This window comes from Panthera uncia, chromosome D1 (genome assembly GCF_023721935.1).
Source record: "Panthera uncia isolate 11264 chromosome D1, Puncia_PCG_1.0, whole genome shotgun sequence".
Classification (NCBI taxonomy): Eukaryota; Metazoa; Chordata; class Mammalia; order Carnivora; family Felidae; genus Panthera; species Panthera uncia.
The window spans coordinates 10333033-10352630 of NC_064808.1; the positions used below are offsets into that span (position 1 = coordinate 10333033).

At 46.5% G+C, this 19598-nt stretch overlaps 1 protein-coding gene across 1 annotated transcript in view; it reads left to right on the plus strand.

The window, feature by feature from the left end:
- OSBP (oxysterol binding protein) overlaps positions 1–19598 on the plus strand; it is a 35866-nt gene that overhangs the window by 639 nt on the left and 15629 nt on the right. The window contains exons 2-8 of the mRNA XM_049646066.1: positions 76–258; positions 4915–5123; positions 7822–8072; positions 13093–13291; positions 13546–13648; positions 13979–14033; positions 14211–14342. Coding sequence (XP_049502023.1) covers positions 76–258; positions 4915–5123; positions 7822–8072; positions 13093–13291; positions 13546–13648; positions 13979–14033; positions 14211–14342 — 1132 coding nt within the window. The remainder of the gene's footprint in view (positions 1–75; positions 259–4914; positions 5124–7821; positions 8073–13092; positions 13292–13545; positions 13649–13978; positions 14034–14210; positions 14343–19598) is intronic.

Consider the following 19598-nt stretch of genomic DNA (forward strand, 5'->3'; position numbering starts at 1 on the left):
GTAGCTCAGGAGCCCGTTGCTCAGCACGAACCACCGCCGCTGGTATCCTTTGATGTCTCTTCTCCTCTGGCTTAGCGGCCCCGGGGGAGTGGCGGCTGCGGGCCCGGCCCCTGCGCCGCCGGCGGGGGGCTCCGGCGGCTCGGGCGCCGGGGGTTCGGGCTCGGCTCGAGAGGGCTGGCTCTTCAAATGGACCAATTATATCAAAGGCTACCAGCGGCGGTGGTTCGTGCTGAGCAACGGGCTCCTGAGCTACTACAGGTAACTGCTTCCGGGGCGCCGTCCCCCACCGCAGCCCACAGTCCCCGCGCCGTCACCCTCTGGAGCCGGCCCCGCAGCCAAGGTCGCCCCAGGCCCCTTTTCGTCACCTGCGCGCACTGACAGCCCGCGACGCGAGCCCACCTGCACGAAAGTGAACGCCCCGGGGCTTCCCTCTCCACCTGGGTTACCCGCTCTTGGTGCACTACCTTCCCCTCCGTCCCTGGCCTTTCCAGTTGTTCGGAGAGCATCTACTCTTCCATTGTGTTTGCACCAGCACGGCGGTGCAATGATGAATTCTGCGAGGAAGGCGCTGTCGTAGGTGCTAAGGGGCACTTGTAGGAGAGCAAAGCCCCGGCATGGTTCGCAAGGAACTTGCTGTGAAAGTCCCAAATCTTAGCTGTCTGTGCTGTCTTAGCTGTCTCCAGAATTCAAGGTTATTAGCAGCCTTTGATGTATCTGCCGTTGCTCTCTCCACGTTCAGGCACAAGGACACCAGGCACAGGGTGGCCTCCGTACCTCTCCCCTGTCTTTATGTCTCCCAGACTTGGCATATGCTTTCGCCTTCTGAACAGCCCATAACGGAGATGTGCATGCACTCCAGTGCTGCTTTTATTTACGCTGACCCCACCTCCCACCATGGGAATGATTTCAGTGGTCTCTCCCGTATTTCCGGGGTCTCTTTGGTTGGTTCGCTTTAAGTTTTATTAAAAGAAGAATCCATGTCTTTGGTACGATTACTTCTGTTCAACAGTGTTTGTTTTGGAATGTTTAATATATATTCGTGGCAGCTCACAAGCTTGCCATAACTGTAGCATGCTTTTGGCTACTCCGGTTACGCCAGATACAGGGGTTAAGATGCTGGATGTGGAGACAGGACATAAACATTTCCTGAGTACTGGACAGTTTGGATAGTTTCACTGACTCCCAACAATAACCCTGGGGATCAGGAGATATTCCCATCTTACTGATGAGGAAACTGAGACTTAGTCTGGGCAACTATTCCAAAGTCTTGAAGAGTCAGGATTTGAAACCGGTTGTCTTCACACCATCATAACCTAAAACCCAAGTTAGTGTTACTTGAATCAATCAAATAACAGATAATTGCTTGCCTATAGCAAGTAAGTTTCTAGATTTCTGTTGCTATATACAAAATGTGTATAGTTTCTAGATCACAGTACTTTATACAAAATGTACAAAAGTTTCCACTGTTACTATATACGAAATGTATATAGTTTCTAGATCACAGTACTTTATACAAAATGTATAAAAGTTTCCTTTAAGGGAGGGGCGCCTGGGTGGTTCAGTTGGTTGGGCGTCTGACCTGACTTTGGCTCATGATCAGGTCATGATCTCGCAGTTTGTGAGTTCGAGCCCCGCGTCGGGCTCCGTGCTGACAGCTCGGGGTCTGGAGCCAGCTTCGGATTCTGTGTCTCCTTCTCTCTCTGCCCCTCCCCTGTTCATGCTCTGTCTCTTTCTCTCAAAAATAAACATTAAAAAAAAAAATTGTTTTTTTTTAAAGTTTCCTTTAAGAGAGACTTTGCTTAATATAATGGCACTTCTAATTGAAATCTTTTTTGTAAAAAAGTCCTATTTGAGACCCAAAATGCTGTTAAGAGCAGCTCACTGTATTTCTTTTCCTCTGCACGTAGTCACTCTGCTACCAGGAGAGGTAGGGTGAATGAATCTCTTCCTCAACCCCACCGTATCAGCACTTAGAGGATTTTGAGGGGAAATTGAAGGTGGGAGTTGGAGGTTGTTGAGGGTGGAAAATGCCTTAGCACATCCTCACTGTTCCTGCCACATTGTGAACAGTTGTGTGGGTCATTTGCATTATTATATTCAGAATTGATTTTAATTTTAACCCTCTCTCAGTTCTCATCCAGGATGATCAATTTAAGGTTTGATCACACATCTAAAGTTTTAATGTGTGTTCCAAAGTTTTTCTCCTATTCAAGTTCCTGTTTTCCTGTTATACTGACCATCATCTTAAAGTTGGGTTGATTTGTATCCTAACTTGGCTTGTAAGTCACTATTAACACTGCTCATTTTCGTAAGTTGTGTATCAGCTGAGGACTTTACTGTGTGGTCTTTTTTTCTCCAAATTCTTACCAGATCATCTTTCCAGGCCATTTGAATCTTTGATCAGTACCAGTCTTAATACTGATCTTGGTTGGACATTAATAACTTCTCTGTTGCTATCTCTTCAAGTACTTGTAACCACCTTTAATTTCTGTTTTACAAGAGTTAGGGGCACCTGTCTGACTACAGATCAAACTGCTTCCAAAGCATACTGAGCCACATATTGGGAAATATGCCATAGGCCTGTCTTTGCCAACTAAGATGGTTCCACCCACAAACCAACCAAGCAACAGGAACCGGGGTTATCAAATCTATGCACTACCTTCAAAATCACAGTGAAGTTCTTCCTCCCAACTATACTGGTAGTTTATTCTTCTTGACAGGGTTCTCTGTGTCCCCGTCTCCCTACAGTTATTTCACTAAATTGTCATTTCTCCTGCTTTTCATGCCTCCAAAACCAGTCGTCTCCTCTATATGCCTTTTTCAAAATACTGCTTTCTTTTTAACTGAGACCATATACTTCCTAGACCCATCCTGTGATGAACTGTCCTCATAGGCTTTGACGGGCCACTTCCCTCTTTTTACCCATCCTTACATACACAGATACATGGATGTCCCATTACTTAAAGCCGTATGTAGAATCCCGGCTTTCCCAGACACATGGTGACAGGGCCATAGCATTAGTCTTCCTGACTAGCTTCCAGAGATTGAGTTACTATTTCTGCTGGCCTTAAAGGGAACTTTCTGGTCAGAAGGCACAACCTAATTAATACTGTGGCGCCTGAAGAACTTATCTTGCACTCTCAAAACTATGTCTTTCCAGCCTCTGCACTAATCATTTATAAACAGAGGTGTATCGGCCTGAACCCAAAAGCTCCTGAGTCAAGCCTGCCTTACTCCTAGGGTTCCTTGGTATTTCTGCAACTGCTACAGACTTTAGGTGATTTGAGAAACTTCTTTAGTTTATGAAGATGACCCAGGCAGAAGAGATTCCTAGGAAGTGGCTTGTGAAAAGTACCAGCACGTTGTGAGGAACGCAGTACAGGGTCCGAGCAGCACCTTTGGAGTAGAAAGCCAGGGTGAGCTGGCCTGTCAGCTGCGGGTCTGAAATTCAGCCTGCATTATTCATAATGTAACTGAAGCCTGGGGGCGGGGGAGGGGAGGGGAGGTAAGGATAGAAAAAACAGGGATTCACATTACATTGTGGCAGGTGCAGGGGGTGAAAAATGGCCCAGTCCAGTGAGACCCCCCTGGCCATCCCCTACTGCTCATTTGTGCCTTTGAGGAAGAAAAACCAGTTTCACGTGACACACTGAACAATAGCAAATCTGTCTTCCTAAGCACAGTAAGCAGACTTTCTCAAACATACCAAGTCTTCGTTTCTGGAGATGGGGTGTGTGTCATTTCTGGCACGCAGGAGCTCTGGACGTGCCAGGTGTGTTGGGCCGCTTGGCTCCAGTGCAAAGGAAATGGCTCCGCTCTGCCCTGTGGCAGTTGGCCAAGGACTTTGACCTCTTTATGTTCCAAGTTGGTCAGGGAAAACTGTGGTCTCACCATGCAGGTCTCTGGGCAGAAGCAGCCGGGTGGGTGGAGGGGAAATTCACTCAGTTTGCAAGGTATACTGAGTCGTGCTAGTAGCTTGGTATTTTACATGAAGTAGCTCGTAGCCTGTTGTCACCAAGCAGTGATGTAAAGTTCAAAAGTTAGTCTATTAATAGAGCCGTCAGTCAGAGATGGGGAAAATTTTTACACCCAGTCCTCCGAGAACAGATTTGCTGAATCTTTCTTAGCTATTAATAGGATGGCTTAGGAGTTCCCGCCAAGCGAGGCCAGCGGACCTTTGGCGAGAATATATTCCGGAGAGAGTATACTACCTGGTGATTCTTTTAGGATTATTCTTTACCCCCACAGAAAGCTAGTCATTTCTCTTTCCTGTCATTTGAGCTGTGGTCGATATTTAATACCCTAAGCATCTCAGCATTCCTTACACTTACGCAATATAATTCTAAGCGTAGTGTGACAGTTCTCATTAGGGCTGAGTTACAGTTGGGGGGGGGGTGCGGTAGATGCAAAATGGAGCTATTCTTTAAGGCGATGAGATTGTTACAAGAAATTTTGTTGCCTGAGTTTATAAACCACTATTTTATAACTATACCCCGCTAAATAAAAAGGAATTCCTGCCTACAGGAGGGCACAAGGGAACTTGTCGGGGTGATGGACGTGTTCTACAATTTGTGGAGGCGGCTACACAATTGTATACATTTGTCAAAACTCACTGCCTTACACACTTAGCATTGCCGGATTACCGTTGTATGTCGTGAATGCTCCCGCGAAGGCTATTTCCAAAAGGCTAAGGGAGAGAGCTCAGAACTCCGAAACAACACTTACTGGCCGTGAAAGGAGAGCCCTACTGACGGTTTCTGGAATTTGAGGGAGCCATCTGAGGGAAAGAGTAGAACTTGCTGTTGCCTAGGACTACCGTATTTTTGAAAAGGGTTATGAGAAGACAAGGAACGTGGTGAAGGATACTCCATCCGTCAGCTTTCTCCTTAGCTTGTCTTCATCTCATTATTGTAGGTCAAAGGCCGAAATGAGACACACCTGCCGTGGTACCATCAACCTCGCCACGGCCAACATCACCGTGGAGGACTCCTGTAACTTCATCATTTCCAACGGGGGTGCTCAGACCTACCACCTGAAGGCGAGCTCAGAAGTGGAGCGACAGCGCTGGGTGACAGCCCTGGAGCTGGCCAAGGCGAAGGCCGTGAAGATGCTGGCGGAATCGGGTAGGGAGCGAGGCACGCCGCGTCGGGGACGCGTCCTGTTTGCCCCTGCTAGGCACAAATCTTACCTTCTCCCTCGCTGTCGTTCAGTTATCAACCGTCCCCTAGTGTGTCCGGCTTCTCCTCGTCACGCGGTGTCTCTCCCTGCAGCGGTGGCTTGCAACGGGGGGGCAGTGCTGCCCTGCAGGGGACACTAGGCAGTGTCTGGAGACATTTTTGTTGTCACAGCTGAGGCCTGGTGGTACTGCAGGCATCCAGTGAGTAAAGGCCAGGGATGCCGCTAAGCCTCCTGCAGTGCACAGGACAGCGCTCACAACAGAGATGGATCGGGGCCCGGATGCCAGTAGTGCCGAGGTTGAGAAACTAGCCTGGAGGCGTGACAGGTGTCTTTTGGCTTTTAATGCCATTTGACCACCTTAACATTTTGAGAAATAATTATTTCATGGCTAGGGCAGTGTGAAGATGATTACAACTCACAATTTGGTTCTATCATTACTTTTTTCTTTCTCCCCTGACAGTTTCTTACTTATTTTTTACAATTTTTTTTTTTTTTTTTTTTTTAAGTAGGCTCCATGCCCAGTGTGGGGCTTGAACTCACAACCCTGAGATCAAGAGTCACATGCTCTACCGACTAAGCCAGCCAGGGGCCCCTTTCTTATTTTTTGTTTAAAAAAAATTTTTTTTAATGTTTCTTCCTTTTTTGAGAGAGAGACACACACATAGATCATGAGTGAGGAAGGGGCAGAGAGAGAGGGAGACACAAAATCTGAAGCAGGCTCCAAGCTCTGAGCTGTCAGCACACAGCCTGATGTGGGTTTGAAATTTACAAACTGTGAGATCATGACCCGAGCCAAAGTTGGATGCCCAACCGACTGAGCCACCCAGGCACCTCTCTCATTTATTTCTTAATTGAGTTGAAACAAACCATCTTTATAGATTACCAAAATCATTACATGTGATACTTTTTTTTTTTTTTTTAATGTTTATTTACTTTGAGAGAGGGAGAGATCTCTGTGCAAATGGCAGAGAGAGAAAGGGATTGAGAGAAAGAATCCCCAGCAGGCTCTGCACTGCCAGGACGTGGGGCTCGATCTCACGAACTGTGAGATCATGACCTGAGCCGAAATCAAGAGTTGGACGCTCCACCGACTGAGCCAGCCAGGTGCCCCTACATGGGATACTTTCTGTGAAAAATCTTCATTTTGCTACCTTAGTTTCACTAAAAAGAGCAGTCTCAACATGTTTTTTCTTCAAGGAAAATGCTAGTATTTCCCCTGTCCCAGCTGTTGATAGTTTAATCACACTGAACTTATTCACTCAGACCTTGACCAAGATGGTCACCTGCTGGCTGTTGTTCATCTCCTGTTTTTCTTATCCCCTGTCACCTCCCACACTGGATTTTATATCTGTTGGCCAGTGAAAGGAAAATTCTCTGCTTGTGAGTTTTCTTGTAACGGGTTATATTTTGACTTTGGTCCTGCCTCTCGGTCTAGCAGACAGGGCAGGCTTTCCTTATTTCTTTTGTTTTGATGTTAGTGCTGATGTTAGCTCCCCCAAAGAAAGTGACACTGCTGGAAAAGCATTTTGCTGTTGCAGAGTGTTAGCTATAAAACTGCCAGCGAAGGGTACGACATAGCTCTCTGTTTGATGTTTTGTTGGAGGGTCATTTAACACAAGACCTTGCGTCGCTTTCAGTGCTATGATGGCTTTCGTGTCCAATGAGTTCATCACAAAGTTCCCGAGCTCTCCTTTGGAGAAGATAAATCAATGGGTCTTTTGGTGATGTGGACATTGTTTACCAAGAGCCAGACTGCAACTCTCAATCCATTTCATACAGGGTTCTCCCATCACCCAACAGATGGTCGCTTAGACTGGGTTGGAACCCTCAAGCTTGAGTTCAAAGCTCAACAATTCATTCCCAAGGCCAGGGGCCATTTAATTTCTCCCTCCTGTCCTCCGGGTCATTGGTTCTCAAAGTTAGGCGTGCATTGGAATGGCCTGGGCAACTTACTCAAAATGCAGGTCCTGGGCCTTGCCTCAGACCAGTCTAATCAATTTCTGGGGGTGAGGCCAGAGCTTCCTTGGCACCTTTTAGAAGAATCCCAGGGGTGGAGGGATTGAATGTAGGGGTCAGAAGGTATAGACTTTAAGTTATAAAATAATTTAATACTGAGGAAGTAACATACCGCATGATGACTATAATTAACACTGTATAGTATATTTGATAATTGCTAAGAGAGTAGATCCTAAAAGTTCTCATCACAAGGCAAATAAACATTTTTTCCTTTTTTTTTTTTTTTTTTTGTATCTGTATGAGATGCTGGATACTAACTAATTTATTGTGGTAATCATTTGGAAATATATGTAAGTTGCATCAGTATGCCTATATAGTGCCATGTCAATTATAACTCAATAAAACTGGAAGAAAAAAGAAAAGCAAAATAAATGCTTGTTGTGTGGCCCAGGGCAGGGGGGTGAAAGGAAGAACCACCCCAGGTGTCCGTGGCACCACACCGCAGTCAGATCGGTGGGGGGCTGTGAACCGCACTATAGTCGAATCATCTGGTAAGGGCGAACACCTGGTGGGTCAGATCGCCCGGCGTGAGAGCCGGTTTAGTTGTAGACAGTTGGTAGGGTTCCGACCCTCAGCCCTAGCGTCCTGTAACTGGAGTCCTCTAACTCGCCCTCGGGCCCCCTGCAGATGAGTCGGGAGATGAAGAGTCTGTGTCACAAACCGACAAGACCGAGCTGCAGAACACCCTCCGGACGCTGTCCAGCAAGGTGGAGGACCTGAGCACGTGCAACGACCTGATCGCCAAGCACGGCACTGCGCTGCAGCGCTCCCTCAGCGAGCTGGAGTCCCTGCGGCTGCCCGCCGAGAGCAACGAGAAGATCAAGCAGGTCAATGAACGGGCCACACTCTTCAGGATAACGTCCAACGCCATGATCAACGTAAGTGCAGCTGGCACCTGTGTAGCTTTTTTTTTTTAAATGTTTTTAAATCATTTTTTTAAGGTTATTTATTTATTTTGAGAAGGAGAGAGAGAGCGAGTGAGTGCGCGTTAGCGGGGGTGGGGAAAGGAGAAGTGGGGAGAGGGAGAGAGAATTTCTGTCTCAAGCAGGCTCCGCACTGCCAGCGTCGAGCCCGGTGTGGGGCTCGAACTCCTGAACCATGAGATCATGACCTGAACCGAGAGACCAAGAGTGGGGCACACAACTAACCAAGCCACCCAGGCATCCCCTGTGTTGCTTTTTGATTCTTCCGCTCTGGAAAAGTCATTCTCTCCAAGTGCCGGAAAATTGTAATTGATGAAGCACAGAACATTAGGTCCTGCTTCACTGCTCAGGGGACTTAAGTTACATTGTTTGTTGCATGAAATAGAACAGGCCGCACAGATGGAATGACTTTCATGCTCTGCTCCAGCCATGGGTCAGCCCACCGTCCCAGCGTGGGAATTAACTAGGAGTCCAGAGGTCCAGCCTTGCTTCTGCAGCTGGCAGGATATCTGCCAGTGATGTTAGTTGAGTCCCTTAACCTCTCCGGTTGTGGTTTTGTCTATTTGTTTTTAATCTAGCTTTATCTGTTGGATCTGAGAGGTCTCCGTGGGTCCTTTTTACAGTTGTGTTTGAGCTTCAGGTCTTACCGTACTTTGCTAGTGCATTCTGGCCTACAGTGTGGTAAGTGGGGGCTGGCCATGTGCTAGGGAGAGAGAGCTTTATAATACGAATTAGTCCCATCTTTAGTCCTTGATTTCAGGGGTAACTCCAGGTGATAGAACAAAATACTCCAGTTTGGGTACTTTGCTTTCAAAAAGAAGGGACCAATCCTTCTGCCTCCTTACGACTCCAGCCTCGGGTGGCTGTTGGTTTGTGGGCATTAGTGATGTACTTCAGATAGGAGGTGATAGTTCTGAAGTGAATACACGGTTTGAACAGTGCTGTTTCTCTGCTGGTGACCGATTCTCACCTGGCTGGTTGTTTCAGTTAGCTTGCACATGAGAACACCAGAGTATGTGTCCTAAGGCAAGTGAAAAGAGTATTCTGAGAAAGGGCTTATGCTGGCTTTTCCTCTAATTAAATGGGATGAAATTACTTCACTAGGGCCAGGTTTTCGCTTGTTCAGAGAGTGATACTAAGACGTCTGCTTAGAACTAGTTTAGTTCACATGGCTTCTAGAGATCAAAGATCTTCTCCTGTGACCAGGGGAAAATTTAGTTTTTCTCACTTAAAACCCCTTTGTTACTTAATAGAAAGTTGTTCTAACCTATCATTTTCTGAAGTGTTGAGCATTTTCTTCAGTGCTCTGATTCATACCGGGTAGAAGAGACTAATTATTTTTGTCCACTTAAGGACTTCAGGAAGATCACCTGTCTCCCAGGACCATCCTACCAATCAGCATGGATGCTTGTGTTTCTAATGTCTAGTCGTGTGCTCTTTTCCAAACTGTCCCACTTCTTAGTGACTGTATGCCTGTTTTTCAGGTCCTTTTATGATCAGGAAAATCTCAAATCATTCAGGTCAATTAACTTTTGTTTGTTTATTTATTTGTTTATTTTGAGAGAGAGACCAGAGAGAGAGCAAAGAGAGAATCCCAAGCAGGCTCTGAGCTGACAATCTGGGGCTTGAACGCATGAACTGTGAAATCATGACCTGAAGCTATAGTCAAGAGTCAGACATTCAACTGACTGAGCTCCCCAATAAATACACTTTTAATTAATTTATTTAAGTGTTTATTTTTGAGAGAAAGAGAGTACAAGCGGGGGAGGGGAAGGGAGAGAGAGAGGGAGACGCAGACTCTGAAGCAGGCTCCAGGCTCCAAGCTATCATCGCAAAGCCCCATTCAGGGCTCTGTCCCACGAATCGTGAGATCATGACCTGAGCCCAAGTCGGACACTTAACCGACTGAGCCACCCGGATGCCCCTAGATATATTTTTTAAATAGAATAGCTCAGGACACAACAGTCTCCTGACAGTGAGTGTTGCCTTTTATCCATGTCATGTGAACACCCTGCTCCAAGTTTTCTTCTTCTCTGATGTGAAAATTTTGCTAAATCAAACACCTCTTGATTAAAAGATTTCCCATAAAACTGAAACTTAGTTTGGATTTTTTTTTTTTTTTTTCAAAAATGCTTATCTTTGTTCCTTGGGGCAATTCTTCTTCCCAGGTTGTAAATGTTCAGAGTTTGTGTTGAAGGGAATGATCCCTTGAAAGCAAGAGGGAGGTTTTGTTTTGTCATTCTGTTCTCCCCAGTACCTCCTGTGCCCCCTTCACAGCTGGTTGTTGCTTGCAGTGCATTTTTTTTTTTTTTTTATCATTGTGTTGCTTCCTTTGTATTTTTTAGGTGATGATGGCAAGGCCTTAAAATTAACATGCTAACTTCACATCTCAAAATAGGCCAAGTTTTATCAAAGGAAGAGTACATTGCACTCAATTTCTTGTTTGCTTAGGACATAGCTTTTCTTATTACCAAAGTGAATCTGACCAAGGAAGTAAGTTTGACACCGTTAGCGTATCCATTTGCTTATTCGGCAAGCATCTACTGAGTACCCTCTGTGCTCTAGGCCCTGTGCTAGGGAATATAAAACAGTTGTGGATGTGGTGCCCGCTCTCCGGGAGATTATTCTCTAGTGAGGGGACAGAGAAGTAACCAGATCTTCATAGAGTGGTGCTAAGTGCCGTGATGGAAAGGAACACAGGCTGCTATGGTGTAGTACATTCAAGGTGTTTAGCTTAGAGTGGGAAGATTAGAGAAGGTAACTCAACTAAATTCTCAAAGACCACAGAGAATCTTCCTGTGAAAAAAGACAATTAAGAGCTTGGGGCCCTGAAGTCCCAACTGCCATGGTTAACCACCTCCATAACCTGCTTCCTCTGTGAACTCCTGTCCTGTTCTATAAAACGGTGACGATGCGAGTAGCCACTCAGAGGGTTGTTGAAAGGCGTTTAGTAGCTAATTGACAGAAAGCGTTCAGCAAAGTGCCTGATGTATAATTGTCTCACTAAATTTTAGTTATGATCAGTATGAAGGGAAGTGAGGAAGAAGAATAGATCTAGGCACAGCTCTGGCTGTGTGGATCCCTCCCTCTCTCCCAAAGTCTGGGAACTACTAATTGACTATTAGAACAAGGAAGTAGCTAGAGATAAGGCTGGCCAGGGATTAAGTGTGGGGGAGGGGAGGGGTGCAGATCCTACTCAATGGGCTTGGTAGAGTGGATTAGAAGCGGATAAGACCGATTTTGATGGAGGCTTAACTATGATAGCTAACACCTTATTGAATGCTTACTGTGATCCCAAGATTTCTGAGTGCTTTACACGTGAGACAACCACTCTTTGAGACAGTTGCTGTGGTTATCCTCTGTTTACAGATGAGGCACAAAAAGGTTAAATAACTTGCCCCAAATTCCATAGCTAGTTAGTAGGATGGAGCTGTGATTTGAACCCCGACGGTGGACCTCTACAGTAGGTACTCTGTCCTGCCTCTGAGGGTGGAGGATGGAAAGAAATGTCCACAGCTCCCAAGAATAGTAAAGAAGAATCAATAGCACTTGATAATCGGAAATGGGAAGGGAAGAAAAATTAAGAATCAAGGATGCCTCCTGGTTTCCTGGTTTGGGCAGGGAGTACTGTTCTTGGCACGGAGAACAAACACCAACGGGAGAGGCAAAGTCGGAGAGGGAATGTGGTGAGTTCACGCTGGGCCCCAGTGATTTTGAGATTACTTTGAGCCGTTGGATGGGCAATTGGATATTCTGTCTCCATGAACACAGAGCTGGAATAGTCATTAGCCTATAAGCAGAGGTTGAAACCATGAAAGTAGATATTCTGTTTACCTTTTAGTTTCTCCATAGCAGGGCATAGACTTTTAAACTTACATTGCTTCCTTCCTTCATTATTCATGAAGCAAACTTTATCAGGCTCCTACTGTATGCAAAGCCAACTAAGTTAGGAGCTGGAGATCTATATATAATTAAGGTATAAACAGTGTCTTTAAGTTGCTCATAATCCATCTGGAGGACAGAGCATCAGTCACGATACCGCTGTGGATGGCATAAAACAGATGTGCAAAGTGCTATGAAATGCAGAGGAGAGATTGGCCGCTTAGGAGATCGTCCCAGAAGAAGTAACATTTGCCATAGACCTCAGAGAATGAACAAGCCTTGGCCAAACAGAGGGAGCGGGCAGGAAAGGGCATTCCTGGCAAAGCAAACAGCATGTGCGTGTGGTGGGCAGGCCTGAAAGAAACAAGTGTCCAAGAAATGGTGAGCAGTTCAGTGTGGCTCCACCCTTGGGAGCTGCCTGGGGAAGAGGATACAGGGCAGGTGGTGGCCACACCTGAAGGGTCATTTGCTTTCAAGCCAATAGTTAGGTTCCCAGTGGGGAGCCCATGAAGGGCCTAATATGATCAGATCTGTGTTTTGTCTCTAGATCCCTTCTTGGATGCCTCAGGTAGCTTCTAGTTGTTAAGGTTAGTTGTTTCTCTTAGCGACCAAAATAAAAATCAGTCACATTGCCCCATATTTGATCTAATTCAGGGCAGATTCCCTATTCTCAGCATCCGAATTCCTCAGCTTGAGGTGACCTGAGCTTGGTCCCGAATGTATTGAAAGCAGTTTTCCTCTGCTTGTCCTCATTTTTCTTTTAGTCAATAGATTTCTTCTTTTGGTTCAGTTCACGTAGCTGCCCTTTGTGATGTTGCCACAAATACTTCGTCTAGGTTTACTGCTCACTTGGCATTTGTGTAGGCCTCATGACCAGGAATATATAAAAGAACCGTGACGACCATGTTGAGATTTTCTCCTGGGGCTGACCTTGTTTGCTTCACGGCCCTGGCCGTGGAATAACAGGGATTCTTTGCCCGTAATATGGTAAAGTTCCTAGGATAAAGTGACTTAATGGGCTTGCAGAGGCCTGCGGGGGGAATCTCTGACTGGCTGAGTTGAGCTGACCCCTCTCCACTCTTTCCCCATACAGGCCTGCAGAGACTTCCTCATGTTAGCCCAGACCCACAGTAAAAAATGGCAGAAGTCCCTCCAGTATGAAAGAGACCAGCGTATCCGCCTGGAAGAGACCCTGGAGCAGCTGGCGAAGCAACATAATCACCTGGAGAGGGCCTTCCGGGGCGCCACTGTGCTGCCTGCCAACACTCCCGGCAGCACTGGTTCCGGAAAAGGTAAGACGCTTGGTCCTCGGGGTTGCCTGTTCACACGTGAGCCACGGCCGTCTTCTGCCCTTGATAGAACAGCTGCAGACTCTCCAGAACCAGTGACTCCTGTGACAGGGAACTGGAGCTGTTTACTTCTCCTGGCTTTTCCACTGCTTTCTATCATGCGTGGCCATGTTTGTGGTTCGAGCAGTAAAGATTCTGCCATGCCTGGTTTGGGTAAAGCCGAGCCACGGTGACGACAGGGCTGCTTCTCCCTGCAGATCAGTGCTGCTCTGGCAAAGGAGACATGAGCGATGAGGATGATGAGAATGAGTTTTTTGATGCTCCTGAGATCATCACCATGCCTGAAAATTTGGGCCACAAGTAAGTTGTCCTTGCTTCCCCCGAAAAATGAGTACATCTGACCTTCGATGTTGAGAGATATTTAGGTGGGAGTATCGTAGTTGTCAGGGTTAACTAAGATCCGGACTCTTTTCCTTAAGCGAGTGGAACACCGTCAACTTTTTTACATGAGCAAGTTCTCCAGAGATGTTTAAATTCACGCACTTTGAATCTGAGTGCTGTCGCTCGGTCACCCGTTACGTTACCGAGTTGGCGCAGTGTGCTTAACATTCCACTCTGTAAAGACGTGGCGAGGAGCAGAGTCTAGTTGTGATCTGTGTTCTGACTCTCATGTGTCTCCCGCCTGTGTAGACGTACTGGCAGCAACATCAGTGGAGCCAGCAGTGACATCAGCCTGGATGAGCAGGTAACTCTCACCTGGGAGCCATCGGGTGAGGGACTTGGGTGTGATTCCCAAGGATTGGCGTGTAAGGGCTAAGAAAAACAGAAAATGCTGATTCTTTAGTATGGGGGAAGGGGAGCTTATAAATATCGGGTTTTCTGTTCTTTGCGGGTAATTGAATGGCTTTGTTTTTGCCCTCAGTACAAGCATCAGCTGGAAGAGACCAAGAAGGAAAAGAGAACTAGGATACCATACAAGCCAAACTATAGCCTCAATTTATGGAGCATCATGAAGAACTGCATTGGGAAAGAACTCTCAAAGATCCCCATGCCGGTGAGGTTCTTACACACCGGGGCTCTGCCCTGTGACTGCCCCACCCACTTGAGAGGCAGCTTGTGACATGGTCTTTGTTACCCTTATAGTCATAAACTGCCCCTTCAAATTAGCTGCCTTAGTGTAGTCTATGGATCTGGTGTGTTTCCAGAGCATTTAGAATCAGATGCATTGGTTTATAACGTTTACGAGCAGATTCCTAAGCTAGATGTGCCTGGGGGCATGCACAGATAAATACGGCATAGTTTCTGTTTTTCAAAAAGCACATAGTTTAAAAGAGATGGACATGAAAACAGGTAGACAGTTTTACTCTCTGTGGTAGTGTTACGGGAAGCACTGTCCATACACAGGCTTGGGGAGCACAGAAGCATCGTTCCATCTGGGAAGATGAGAACCATCTCCATGGTGAAGTCAGTGTTTGGGCTAACCTCCCTGCCTCCTGTCCTGCCCTCCCCCAGTCTGTCCACACCGTTATGAAAATGGCTTTTCTTTAAAAAAAATTTTGTTTAATGTTTATTTAGTTTTGAGAGACAGAGCATGAGTAAGGAAGGGGCAGAGAGAGAGGGAGACACAGAATCCAAAGCCGACTCCAGGCTCCAAGCTGTCAGCACAGAGCCCGACACGGGGCTCAAACCCACAAACCGTGAGATCATGACCTGGGCCCAAGTCGGACGCCCAACCAACTAAGCCACCCAGGCACCCCTGAAAATGGCTTTTCTAAAATTACAAAAGTAGTCATGTCACTCCTTAGCCTAAAATCCTTAGCTGGATCCTTTTTGCTTTGAGCATAGTCCAGATTCCTCAGTGGGCTTGATACTTCCTCTCTTGGACCAGTTTCCACCCACACTGGCCGTCTAGTCACTCAGTTACCTTCAGACATGCAGAGGCATCTTGGTTTTTTCCCCCGCAGGGCATTTGCACAGACTGCTCTTTCTGCCGGGACTTACATCTGCTCTCCACCCACCCGTGCCGCTTTTCTTTTCCCAGGGCTAATACTCTTTTCTTCAGGATTCAGCTATGGCATCATCTTTTTTAGCAAGCTTTCACTGTGTGTCCGGTCAGGGTGGGAGGGCTGTCCCTTGTGTTCCAACAGGTTCCGTTGCTTGTAGATTACATAAGCATTTACTGAGTGCCTACGATCTGCCTGGTGTTGGGCCGGTGTGTCAGTTAGGTATAGGGTCAGTGTAAAGAAACATCTCAAATCTGTTTGCGTAAACCCCGGGGTCAGCCAACTGTGGGCCTCAAGGGCGAATCTGTCTGCCACCTGTGCAGCCTGCAAGCTAAGAGTAGTTTTTATATTTTTAAATATTTCCAAAGAATCGGAGGATAATATTTCATGATGTGAAAATTGTGTAAAATTTTGATGTTCGTGACCCTCCAGCTTTATTGGAGCGCGGTGATGCTCATTCATGCATCATGTGTTGTCTGTGGCTGCTTCCATCCTGCACCAGCCGTGCTGGGTCAGTGTAACAGGCCACATGGCAGTGTCATATGGGATAGTAAATATTTAGGCTTTGAGGGCCATGTAAATATTTACTATCTAGCCTTTCACAGAAAAAGCTGGCCAACCCCTGCCTTAAACAAATATTAGCTTAACTCATTCTCATGTTAAAGTCCAGAAGTAGGTGATCCAGGGCCCGTGCCATACTCCACACTCTCAGGACCAGGCTTCTTTCTGTCCTGTTGCCCTGCTAGGACCTCAGTTCCTAGGTCTGAAGTGGCCGCTCCTGCTGGGACCCTCAGCGTCTCTCATTCCAGCCAGAAGGAAGAAGGAAAGAGAAGAGCATGTCCTGCCTTTTCAGGGTGCTTCCTGGAAATTACATAAACTATCTTCACTTTAGTCTCTTTGGCCAGAATTTAGTTCTATGGCCACAGCTAGCTGGAAAAGAGGCCGGAAGTGAAAACTCCTACCTTCAGTGGCAGGACCTCGTTAACAATTGGGGGGTTCTATTTCTTGCAGAAGAAGGGCAGAATGGAGAGCAGGGAAAATGCAGAAAGTATTCCCTCCCCTCTTGGGTCTTATGGACGAGAGCGTGGTTTCTGCCTCTCCACAGACAGTGTTCCTCATGGTCTATAGAGACTGTGTCTTGTTGGTTTTCGTATCTTTGATGCTTAGCCGGTGCCTGGCACATACATACATACCATTCAGTAGATGTTGAAGTGATTCATTAACTGGTCTTAGAAGACAAAGATTTAGGGGCACCTCGGTGGCTCTGTCAGTTGAGTGTCCGACTCTTGATTTCAGCTGAGGTCATGATCCCAGGGTCGTGGGATCAAGCCCCACATCAGGCTCAGCACAGAGCATGGAGCCTGCTTGGGATTCTCTCTCTCTCTGCCCCTCTGCCCAGCTCATGCACTTTGTGTCTCTCTCTCTCTCTCTCTCTCTCTCTCTCTCTCTCTCTCTCTCAAAAGAAAAAGAAAACAAATAGATTTATAGGTAGGTGTGTAAGAAAATGTCAATCTCCAGACAAGAAAAGGCCATGAGTTAGCATGTTAGAGACACATAAAACAATTGGTTCACTAGGGGCCTAAAAAGAACCCCACCTGCCCTGGAGCCTTGCAGAAAGTAGTGGGAAGGTGGGCTGGAAAGGCAGGCCATTGCAGCCTTAGAAATAAGGTTCCCGGGGTGCCTGGGTGGCTCAGTCAGTTGAGTGTCTGACTTCGACCCAAGTCGTGATCTCACGGCTCATGAGTTCGAGCCTTCGGATTCTGTGTCTCCCTCTCTCTCTCTGCCCCTCCCCTCTCGCTCTCTCTCTCTTTCTCTCAAAATAAATAAACATTGAAAAAAAAAAAAACCTTTTTTTAAAAGAAAGAAAGAAAGAAAGAAAAGTGCAGTTTCTGCTTAGAAATAACTTCTGAGTCTCGGTGACCTCTCTCTCCTTTACCAGTAGTTCCTTGTTGACTTTGCCACTAGAGCTGTGCAGTCCTGGACCTATTTGCCTGAAACTCTAGTCCTCACCCTTCCCTGCTTTATGCTGTGTCACAGGAGAGTCGATTCCTCCAGGCGGTTTCTCAGGCTTCTGTGCCTTGGCGTCCAGTTGGGCTCCACCAGTGCAAGGCACGAGCACGAGTTTGGAGCGAGAGAGGCGGAGGGACCCCAGGGTACTGCCCCATCCCCCCCCGCCCAGGTTCAGCTTCTGCGGGTACCCCTGGCCTCTGAGCCCTGGTCCTCCCACCGCTTCCCTTTGTTCCTCCAGCCCAGAGCCCGTGGCTTCCTGCTGTTGGAATCTCTAGGGTTGTCTTTGTTGGCTGCCTGAGCCTCCATCAGCCTAGTACCAAATTCCCTCCTTCCTTCTGCTTTAAATCCGCAGGTTCGTTTGTTTCCCTGTTGGGCTTCTGGGTGATAAAGTGACCAATATGAAAAGTTTGGCGCTTTTAGAGAAACTCTGGTTCCTGGAACAGTTGCTGGGGGCCGGGGCTGTGCGAGTGAGAACGGCGAGGGCTTTAAGGCTGCACCGATTCCAGCCCCAGGCTGTGTGCCATGTGTCTCGTAGCCATCGGTGGAACACATTGCCCGTCTCGTTTTCCTCAACACGCACGGAAGTGTTACTTCGTGTGGCCTGAAATTCTGCTGATGAGAGATTTTGTTGGCCTAGTTTCTAAGGACCTTCTGTAAAAAAGGCTCTTGAGGATTTGAGCTGTGTTAGTCCATTACCCCCTCAGTGTCCGTTTTTCTTCCACTGGTTTTCTCTAAGTGTCTCTCAGTGTTGAGAAGATGGTTTTGGAGTGTGGAGCCCTTTTTAGTTGAGGCAGGGGTAGATCCTACTTCCCAAAAGAGGAGCGTTGTTTTTTTTAACTTTTTTTTTTTTTTTGAGAGAGAGAGAGAGAGAGAGAGAGAGAGGCAACATGAGTGGGGGCGTGGGGGAGGGGCAGAGAGAGAAGGAGACATAGAATCTGAAGCAGGTTACAGGCTCTGAGCTGTCAGCACAGAGCCCAATGCGGGGCTGAACCCATGAACGATGAGATCGTGACCTGAGCCGAAGTTGGACGCTTAACTGACTGAGCCACCCAAGTGCCCCAAGAGGAGTATTCTAATGTTAGATGGCTCTGCATTCGCTGAGGAATTTTCCCAGATAAATGCTGGGTATATTTCTCAGAGAAAAAGTAGGCTCAAGCTTATTTATTTATTTATTTATTTATTTTTAAATGTATAGATGCATAGAAACAAACAGTATTAATACTGGTTCTCTTTGAGTGACGATATCTCAGGTAAATGTTTTCCTTTATACTTTGTTTTTAAAGTTGGTTATAGTAAAAATTATAAGACCCTTCACAATTGAGAGGACAGTCAAATATTATAGTAGTATGTGGCTCAGGGGTTGGTGGGTAGAAGGTTGTACAAAAATACAGAATACAAAAATAGAGAAAAAGAGCATAGGAAAGAGAAGTGTTTTTGTCTTAACTGAAATATTGCTCTAGGCCGGCTCCCAGTGAAAAGGGAGTTGCTTTCTTCCTTCCTGTCTTCTCTGGATTCAGAACTCAGGCTAATGTCACTTGTTCAGTGATATTGCTGTATTATAAAGCTAAATAAGCTTTATGGGGTAGCCTGGGAACCTAACCTGTTTTTACAGTAATTTTTTAAGTAGTAAAGTCATCTTAAATTCCAAACGGTTAGTTTAGAAGTTAACTCCTGCGGGGATGGAGAGACAGTGTCTCTTTTGTTCACTTCTCTCCATACCTAGTGGGTAGTACAGGGTCTGGAACACATGAGGGCTCAGTAAATATTTGTGGAATGCATAAGTGAATGAATGAATATCTTCCTCCTGACAGAAACGCGCGCGCACACACACACACACACACACACACACACACACACACACACAGACACTTGATCCTGTGGTTGAAAGCCCTAAGTTGGCTCTAAAACTTGAAAGGCAGAAACACTCAGTCCCCTGTCAGCCTCCATCATGAGCACTCCGGTCCACAACACGACTGTCCAGCCTCAGGGAAGAAATCAGAATCCTGGCCTGATGTAGAACTCAATCAATAATTCACAATCATCTCCTCTGGGGTGTAGAAGCTAACTTTTGTAATGTTTTCTTTTCACCAGTCAGGACGTGCCTGTACTTATAATTTATCAGCCTCTCTTTTCATCCTCAAGAATTTTATTTATTTATTTTTTTTTAATTTTTTTTTAACATTTATTTTTGAGACAGAGAGAGAGAGAGCATGAACAGGGGAGGGTCAGAGAAAGAGGGAGACACAGAATCTGAAACAGGCTCCAGGCTCTGAGCTGTCAGCACAGAGCCCAACGCG